Source organism: Blennius ocellaris (genome assembly GCF_963422515.1).
Source record: "Blennius ocellaris genome assembly, chromosome: 12".
Lineage (NCBI taxonomy): Eukaryota > Metazoa > Chordata > Actinopteri > Blenniiformes > Blenniidae > Blennius > Blennius ocellaris.
Genome location: NC_137661.1, coordinates 17,954,001 through 17,963,943, shown reverse-complemented (window position 1 = coordinate 17,963,943; position 9,943 = coordinate 17,954,001). Strand labels below are relative to the sequence as shown.

Genomic DNA, 9,943 nt, shown 5'->3' with positions numbered 1-9,943 from the left:
GTTTGAACAGGCTGTGGCTGACTCACACACTGATGATGTGGCCAGAGGGACCCTGGCTGCCACGCACACATATGCACGCAAACACACGTACATGTAAACAACGCTTCGGACACTGAACCGCCAGCGCCAGGCGTCCTCTCCATTGGAACACCAGGCTCTAATACAATAATATCCCCCCCCCCCCCCCTCCCCCTCCAGGCTCGTCCGGGGGCATTAGAGGACTACACAGGGGGAGAGTGAGAGGGAGAGAAAAGGCCTGATTTGATCCCCTTCCTGCCTGGAAACGTGGCTGAGCTGGGGGAGATTATTTTTTGGAATGCAACAGACATTGTGAGATCCCCCTCCCCTTCCCCTTGCCCCCCCCCCCCCCCATCAACCAGCTGCAGCTGCGCTTCTATTTGGCCTCCCAATTTGGACAGGTATTTATTGCTCTCTTCAACATACAGGTTGCCGACGGTTGTGTGGTCCCCCAGGGCAAAAGAAGAAAAAAAAAGAAGATTGGAATAAGCAACGATCCACAAACCTCCACAACGTCAACCCACTTCCATTATATAGACCTCTTCTCTTTCTGTTGGATATCTTTAGTAAAGCTGTGCAAACATAGAGAAAAAGAAAAAAAGAAAAAAGGTGCTCATCTATCTCTCCTTCGTACTGTTTGTCACTCTCTCGCTTGGGCTCCCTGCCAATCCTTTAACCTGCGGTTGGTTAAATGCTACCCGCGCCTTGTCACACAAGGACAGATTCCGAAAAAAAAAAAAAAAAAAAAAAAAACTGCACAAAAGTTAAGCACATTCATTCATTCGACCTCCTCATCTCATCCTTTGGGCAGGAACTATACATGTCAAGTGTTAAGTTCAGGACAAATGGGTGACACAATGTTTTGTTTTGTTGTTGTCGTCGTCAAACATTCATACAGTTTGTTTCGTTCACCCACGAGCTTCACTCTGTGAGAAATATGACATCAAGCCTAAGAGGAAAAACAAAAAAAACAAACAAAAACGCGATTGGTAAGTACACCTCAGCATTAAGAGGGGTCTAATGTCATATCACCACCTGCTGTATATACATGTATACAATTATAAAGTGTCAAGTACCCAAAGCAGTCAACAAAATTTTTTTTTTTTTTAAGACAAAATCAAATAGGAAAAACAAATATGCTGACATTGCAGGGTTGTGAGGGATAAGAGGCAACGTAGTAAAGCCAACAGATACATTGACAATGGTAGTGCTTTAAAAACACAAACCCTTTCACCCCTCGTATTCCCGAGTCCTGCAATTTCTGAGCCCCCAATGAAGTGGATTCGACTCGAACGCAAAATTTGTTGTTCAAATAAGACAAACCATAGATTCCTAAAATTCATTTTTATAAGAGTAAGTAACACTTCAATCAAACCCTCGCCTGATTCTTTCTGGAACATTTAGAGAGAGAAAACTGTTGCATCGAAACTGTGGTGAGTTTTTTTTTTTTTTTCTTGCATATGCCGTAATGTGGCAATGTTGTTTCTATGGTAACTGTACATTTCAGACCTGCAAAAGAATAGAAAAAGACTTGTTTTCAAATGGGAGGATTTGTCCTCGCTTCACCCGTACAGCAGCCAGAAGGTGCTTGACAGACACCTTTCTCAGAGCTTGAAGGCTGTGAGGACAAAACCAATAAAAATCTAAATTAACTGCATAGTTGCTGAGAGTTTCTTTCTACCTATCATACATTTGCCAATGTATAAAACCCAGAATATTACAAAGAAACAAATGGCCCAGAAAGTGGACGTCATGGGTGCGTGATTTGAAGCATTCTTTGCTCTTTAACAAATAAAACAACTCAAGTGCTTGCAAGTCTACTCCATTTCTTAAAGTAATAGGAAAAAAAAAAAAGGAAAAAAAAAAAAGAAATATAAAGATTAGATTTTTGTGACACCCTGATTTGGTTTATAGAGGAATAGTTAGTTGTTTTGTTGTTTGTTTTTTTTCTTTAAATTGCCTTTGCATGTTTTTTTTTTTCCCTCCTCTGTTCACAGACCTGTCTCACAGGCGGTGCAGAGTGACTACGGTGTCCAGCAGTGTCCTTGTCGCCCCCCCCCCCCCCCCCCCCCCCGTCGTATCAGGGCGCCACCTCCCCCGCCAGCTCCTGCAGCCGAGGACTCTGTGCGTGTGCTCCGGCGGCGCCCTCCACCTCTGCCGCCAAGTTTGCGTCGGGGCGCCGCCGTCCCCTGATGGTACGAGGCCCCATGCCCGTTTCGGAGCCGGGGCCCAACATGCCCGGGGGGGGCTCCAGGAGCCCGGGCTCCCTCACCCGGGGCTTTCGGCCTCGGCGAGAGGGGATGCCGTTGCAGCCGTCCTTCTTGAGGTGGCGGTGCAGGTGATCCGAGCGCACAAACGTCTTAAAGCAGCTTGAGCACTGGTAGGGGCGCAGGCCAGTGTGTACACGCATGTGGTTCTTCAGGTCGTAGTTGTGAGCGAACGCCGCTCCGCACTGTGTGCACAGGTAAGGCTTCTCTCCTGTATGTTTCCGCATGTGAACCTTGAGCTTGTCTTGCCTGGAAAGGGACAGAAATAAAAAGGGCATGGTCACAAACAATTACACAACAATCTAAATGCATTTAAGGATCAGCTCACACCGACTTGAACGCACTTGGCCTGAGTGATACATGCATTTGTGTCGTATGCATTTACATTATTACATGAAAAGCTTTATCAATTCGATAGTCGTATGCACAGAGGGCAGTGTAATGTAACTTGGGAGTGTTTTAGTTTGTCTTAAAGCAGCTATCTCTTGGATCTATTCCCATCCTGTGCATGTGGTCAACCAGGGAGGAGCCAGACACTGTACATTACTATCAGTGTAATTAGACACAAGAGTAAACAATGAGCTTAATGTTCAACTCCTCTGCTTTTCAAAATAAATTTGAACACTTGACATTCATCGTTGACTAGTAGTGAAACATACATGAACCTGTAAATACTTCAACTGTACACCCGATTTGTAGTAGTAGTATTACATAGTAATAGCTATCACACCTCAGAAAATCTAATTGCTGGCCCAGAAGACAAAACTCCCAATAATTTAAATACGGGTCATTTAAATTTGCAATTCTAAAAATAGCTCGACATCTCCTACTCTGAAATCGTCACACTCGGTCCTGCATATCTTTTGTTTCTTTTAACTTTACAATGATGAACTGCCCACTACACTTGACGAGGCCCTCATCTGACTCTTGTCCTTACCTCCCCCCTTTAGCCCTTACTATCTCTTAAATGGCCTAACTCTTCTGCACTTAGGGCAGAGGGCTTCTTGGCAAACAAGCGTCGGTGAGACAACTCCAATTCAACCAGACAAACACAAACATGCGTGTGTGTGTGTATATGTGAGTAAGTGGATTATCTGTCATATAAGCACATAAATAAATCACTGCCACCCTACCAGGTCAGCGCAGGTTGTGCCCTGAATATAAAAATTAACAATGGAGTATGCATCAAGGTCAAGAGAAATACACAAACATACACGCACAAAGATTCAGACCGCCTTGTAGCAAAGTGTCACAATGACAGGGGTGAATTATTTGAAGGACAAGAGTGATTTATTACTGAGCAAGGCACACTCTTAACCCTGATCAAACAGGATTAAGATTACAATGGCCCCTTACCACTGCCGGTCGAATTTAGCCAGAAGGTAAATTCAGATTGGTCTTCCCTGCCGGCCATGCCAGCAGAGGTTCTGGGTATTTCCAGCCTACTGTCTCTATTTCCAGCCCAAGTCGACTGATTAATTAATTAAAGGAATTATTTCAAGGAAGCAGCAGGACTCTTAAATACGCGGAAACCATGTGCAATCTCAAGTCCCCCTCTCTTGACTTGCCACATTTATCTGAGCAGCACATGGCAGATTTCATTAGAGAAGTAAAGGAGTGATAGAGAGAAAGAGAGAGAGAGAGAGGAGGGGGTGGTGTAACTACTCTGCCATGGGCAATAATCAACATAACCAGAGATCAAAAGTTCACATTACTGCATTGGTGCACACAGAGCGCCATCCAGGACCTGTAATCCCCCTCTGTATCAGAACAGCACTTTATAGCAGCCTTAACACTAGATAACACTACCAAGGCACAGCCTTCTTTTATAGGACCCCTATGTTAGAATTCCAGGACTTTGCTATGAATAGTGTCACAATAAAACAGACCTTTATAACCATCCGACTCCTCTCTCAGCGCTGCAATACTTTGCATGCCGTGGTGATTAGGATTTGTCGAACATAAAACAAACGGGTCAGTGCTCAATCTGTCCAAGATCAAAGTAAACATTTAGATTCACACACTGTTGAGCCTCGTAACGCAAAGCTAAATTGGTTAGCGCTAATACCCCATGCACTTGGCCTCGTAGCGTTTCCTACTGCTGGGCTGTTTGTCCACGGGTGCCAAGACCAAGACTATTAGTACATGTGACATGAGTTGGTCACTTCATTAATTGGGCTTACCTGGTAAAGCGCACTTTGCAGATGGCGCACTCGTAGGGCTTCTCTCCCGTGTGCGTTCTGATGTGGCGGGGTAGCTTGCCTGCTCCTTGAATGACCTTGGAGCATATGGGGCACTTCTGGAAGGCCTTCGAGCGCATCTTCCTCTCTCCTCCTCCGCCTCCTCCTCCGCCGCCGCCGCCGCCACCTCTCTCTCCAACCCCCCTTTCTCCCGCTACTCTTTCTTGGCCCGTGGTGCCTCGTGGTAACCAGAGCGACGGCACTCCCTGTGTCACGGCAGCGGAGGCTGGATCGTCATGCTGCGTGCTGCTAAAGTAATTCAAGTAAAATTCCATGTCGGGGTCATCCCCGTCTCCTGGCTCCTCCCCGGTCATTGCACGCTCCTTCTGCCTCTCAATGGAGTCCATCATCTGCTGTAGGAGGGCGCTGGCCGAACCCCGCTCCCTCGCCATCGCTTCCCTACCGCCGTCCTCCACCTCAGTCTCCTGACCCAGCCGAGACTCAGAAGGCAGGTAGAAGTGCCCATTTTGGGACGGAGGGTAGTATGGTGTCCCCAGGCTGGCGCCGTTGTCGTGCGCCCCATCCCCGTCCTCATCCTCGTCGTCGTCGTCGTCGTCTTCCTCCGGGTCTTGGGTAGAGGCTTGGGACAAAGCGAGGGCCAGGGGGGAGTAGTACTCACCAGGGCCAATGGGAGCCCCATTGCTGGGGACGCCCCCATTGCCATGGTTAAAGTGCAGGTGTGTGGGCAGATCCCTGAGCTCCGGCGTGCTGCAGCTGCTGCTCCAGTGCGCCCCTCTCTGGAAGTACTCCAGGTACTCCCGGGCCCGCGCCCGGTTCCCCTGCTCTCGAACTCCTCTGCCTTTACCCTCCTCGTCCACCTCGTCATCCCGTCGCTCACAGCCCGCCTATTGAAAAATGACAAGAAACAAAACTGTAAATTTTAGTAAAAAAAAAAAAAAAACAAGTGTCAGAAAGTAACACGGACAATAAAGTACAGCTCAAATGTCAGACAGAAAGAACTAAACCTTAAGTGTTAACTATGCGTATTAGTGAGCAGTTAAAAAAACAAAACAAAAGTATAAACAAGCCAAATTGGGTTACTGTTACTTTACATGGGAGAACCATTTGACATTAATCACCCGGGAGCATGTTAAAGTTTTAACATGTCAAAGAGAATTGTAGCTGTGATAATCACGTGATAAGAAGCACTATGTTTTCAGATAGCATATCACTGATACACTATATCATCTTCAAGTGTAGCTGCTATGTGCTGTGTCTGTATTGTGTGAAAGAGCATGCTGTCCCTCCACAAGCGCTGTTGGCTCAGCATGAGTAAGTGTTGAACCAACCCCAAGGTTGTGACTGTGTGTTTGGCATAATTAGAGACGCTGATAAAGGCCATGATGTAAGCTTGTCTTTGCTGACATTTTGATAAAGTAGATGGTATGATGAGTGACTCGCCCCACCCCCCATTCGTTTGATCCAGAAGGACACATTGAATGAAACATTGCCACTGTGAAGCACGGCTACTCAACCTGAACCCCTCGGCTCAGATGCAGTCTGGTATCTAACTTTGAAACACAGGCAAGTGTGTGAAGGTCTCGTACCGGCGGGGAGAGCACTTTGGTGTCCAGCAGGTGTGTACAGACTTCATGGACAGGTGAGATTTCCAGGAGGCGTGCAGCATCGAGGATATCAGCCACACTGCTGTGACTGACTGTTAAAGTGGCCGTGTAGGCAAAGTCCAGCAACGCTCCCAGGGCCTCTGCTGCCACAAAGTCGATGTTATAGACGTTCTGTTGGTCGGCGGCAGCTCCCGAAGTGAAAAGCTTATGGAAGTACGAGCTGCAGGAGGCCAGGACGGAGCGGTGAGCGGGGAACTCCCTTTCCTGGGAGACCAGGAGCACGTCGCACAGCAGCCCACTGAGGCGCTGCTTGTTCAGGCTGCCCAGGATGTCGGCGCTGTGCTCGGGGAAAGGGATCCCCACGGGGCCCTCCTCTGCCTCCCCGGCCCCTCCTCGCCCACCCCCACCCCCGCTGCTAGCTGTTCCCCGGAGCCGCCTTCCGCCCCTCCCACCGGCTCCTGACGACATCTTCCACCAGCCTGCCGCCGAGCCGCCGAGCACAGCCCCCACCCGTGTATCCGTCCTGACGTCTGTCAGTCTGCCTACCTGAGAAGCAAAGAGTTGAACAGAGGGATGGGGCAAAAGGGGAAGACAAAGAAGGGGGGGGTCATTTAGGATTGTATGCAATATATGGCAAACAGAGGTCACTTATAGTGCTTTTTGCACAAAAGAAAAAAAGAAAAAAACCCCACAGCTTTAGAATGTTGCCACGTTCACCGATTCACACACGTTAACCCACTATTAAAGATAGTTTCCAAAATTAAGAATACAAAGAGAAAAACCTACGACAAGTTATGACTGATGTATAACAGTGAAAAACTTGAATCAGTCCCTTTCTCACATCAAGTTACACTTTGTTCTCACTCTGCTCTCTCCGTTTCTGTCAGCCAACAGAATATTCGATTTGCTCTCAGGGATCATCATCATTCAATAAATGGATGATTGTGTATTTCACAACAAAACAAACTCACAGTTCCATAGATATATATGCGTTAAACCTCAAAGAATATGATTTGTTTATCATGACATGTTGCCAATAGTCAAAAAGATCCAAATAAACAAGAGATATATTTTCACGCTCCATGGGTCACTGAAGTATAGATAATAGATACATTTTAGTTACTTTATTGCTGTGTGTAAAGTTTAAAAGAGTGCCAAAAGCATACCAACAGTAAATACAGACAACTCAACAATTCATAACTTTCATATGAAATCAAACGTCTTGACAGTGTCTCAACGACATTGCGAAAAGGCATAAAATAACACCAGATGGCTCATCATAACAGATCAGGCTTCTCCACTCAGATTTGATATTTATATGACTATATTTACACAGCAGGTGTAATTAAAGACCTAGTGCGACATAGAAAAACGTCAATCTGCAGAAAATGGGATTCTGATGGCCCACTTAAAGAGTAACTTATTAAACTTTTGATGAATTCGGCCAGTGCTTTTCCAGCAAAAAACACCCAAGAATACGTGAATAAATGACTGAAGTTATTTATTCACGACATACATGTGCAGGTGGCTGGGCGACTGTTTCCTTGTATAAATGCCCACACGATGGGTCCGTGCGTGCACCCGTGCAAAGACTCAGGCACGGGGTCATGGAGGACAACTAGGCAGAGGGTTGTGGGGATCAGAGTGCATGCTGGGAGCTGGGTTGCGCAGCCTTTGCACACTGTATCAGTTGAGAGGCAGGCAGGGAAGCAAGAGAGGAGGAGGAGGAGGAGGAACAGGAGGGAGGAGTGGGGGCTGCCAGAGCAGACCCTGTGGAAAAAAAAAACTCTACAGGAGGAGGAAGAGGACACGCAACAAGCTGCGAGGGAACAGTATTAAAAAGGGAGGTTGTCAATCCGGTCTGAGCTGGTTACCCCACCCTGTCCTGTGTGCCAAGTTTCAGAAAAGGCCAGTCCCCTTGCTCACGTGTGGGGGGAGGGGGGGGGCAGATTAAAATGATCGACTGAAGCCTGCACAGTAGGGGGGGGGGGGGGGGTTTCAACAGAACAAGCCATCCTCAATTTCTCTGTTCACACACACACACGCGCGCAAAGGCTGTAACATCATGGAGATATCAATAACGCACAAAGCACACATGCTCATAAACACACATATAGGACATCTCCACCCTCCTCCCCTTCCTTCTCCATCTGCCAGGAAGACCCAGCAGGGGGCGAGGCTCGGGGGGGGGGGGGGGGGGGGGGAGGCAGGGCCGGGTTGAACGTGTTGCTCTCAGCAAGCGCCAGACCGTTCAAATGACATTCCTTCAGATCATGCCTTGTGGCATGCTCATGCCATACCTGATCATGAATTGCACACTACACCCTCAATACCAAACCTGCCGAACCTGGCCGCCTCTCCTCTCTCAGACCTGTTCACTTCTCCTCTTCTCTCCTCTGTGGTGTTCGATTCTAACCCCCCCCCTGTAAAAAGCAATGCACCTATCTGCCTCCACACCTTGATATTTATGACGTGTGTCCTCGTCCCACAGGTCACAATCTAAAGACGTTTCTGTGCTGTGGCAGTCTGGTGGTAGACTGAAATACAATATTCGTTGTTGCGTGTTTTGGGCGAGGAAAGGGGTCAGCATTTTTTTTTTTTTTTTTTACATAGATAAATATTAACTTAGAAAATTAAGGCAACCTGTTCTACTTGTCGTTACTGTTGTTTTATTGGTTTTATTATCGTATGCTGTCGACATCAACCTGCCGAAGGGGCTAAAGATGGAAATTAGCCGTTGGCTACAATCTTGCACGCTTACATGTACATGTTCATAAATATGTGTTGTCCCCGTTTTAAGTAAATAAACTGAAACTCGAAAACAACAAAACAATTGCACGTCAAAATAAAATGGGTCACACAGATTTAAATGACTTTCGTTTGATAGACACTGAAAATTCCCCACGCAACTTCTCTTGCCCGTAATTGTTACATCTTTTGAACCCGATGCACTTTTTGACAGGCAGCCAACCACAACTAACTCTACAAAAAACAGGGCAAATGTCTTGAACAAGCCTCTGTTGAAAACAGACCGTCAGAGACGGTGGAAGCAAATTTTACTATCATCTGAATATGCTGAAGGAGGGAAGAGGGACCGGGGCAAAGAAAAAAAGGGAGACGACGCAGGAGGCAGAGCGGCGGGGGGGGGGGCGAGAGCCGAGTGAGATGGAAGGAAGAGCGAGAGAAAGGGCAACCACATGGCTACCGGTCATGTCCTTCACAGGTGGAAATAGATCTCTGCGAGCCCATCTCGATCCGAGCCGACCTGCTTTTATCGAACACAGGACAGCCACTGCACCTGCCGGAGACGGGTCTTTGTTTGCGAGACCACGCAGCGCATTTACGCACCGTGCGTACAGAGTTGACCTGAGGTCGCGGCTTTGTAAGGGTAAAGACGCCGAGCTGGAGCCCAGAGGAGATAAAACACACAAACACACATGTGCGCACACAAACTAAACACACGAGCTTGACCCGACGCCAACGAAGCGTGGAGGCACGGCTCTGCATGCAGGGGCCACCTGTCCCCGGATAAACCCGCAAAGAAGCCTAAGAAAGAGGAAACACGGTGCAACAAACCTGATCCTGACACCTTCTCATGGCTTGAAACATTCCTTATCACTAATTCATGCCTGTGGGTGACAAGGCCTGCAGCCCAGCACAAAGCAGCTGTCCCGTGTCCCCGGCGCTCCACTTCCAGAGAAGGGCTTGCTCGTCGAGCTCACTCCATGAGCACCCGGGCCTGCTTTGCAAGTCAAACTGCTTTAACACAAGACCTACCCATCCCATCCCCGCCCTCATCACCTTCATCCTACCCGTAATGTGCTGCTTCTTCTTCTTCTTCTTCCTCCCATTA

At 47.7% G+C, this 9,943-nt stretch overlaps 1 protein-coding gene across 1 annotated transcript; it reads right to left on the bottom strand.

Annotated features, from left to right (window-relative positions):
* Positions 1 to 2,098: 2,098 nt before the first annotated feature.
* On the bottom strand, positions 2,099 to 9,699 carry zbtb7a (zinc finger and BTB domain containing 7a; the record flags this gene model as incomplete). Its single annotated transcript, XM_080506447.1, has 4 exons — positions 2,099 to 2,534; positions 4,469 to 5,370; positions 6,073 to 6,636; positions 9,667 to 9,699. The coding sequence occupies 4 exons, from the start codon at positions 9,697 to 9,699 to the stop codon at positions 2,099 to 2,101; spliced, it is 1,935 nt and encodes a 644-aa protein (XP_080362573.1).
* Between the last annotated feature and the right edge of the window lie 244 nt (positions 9,700 to 9,943).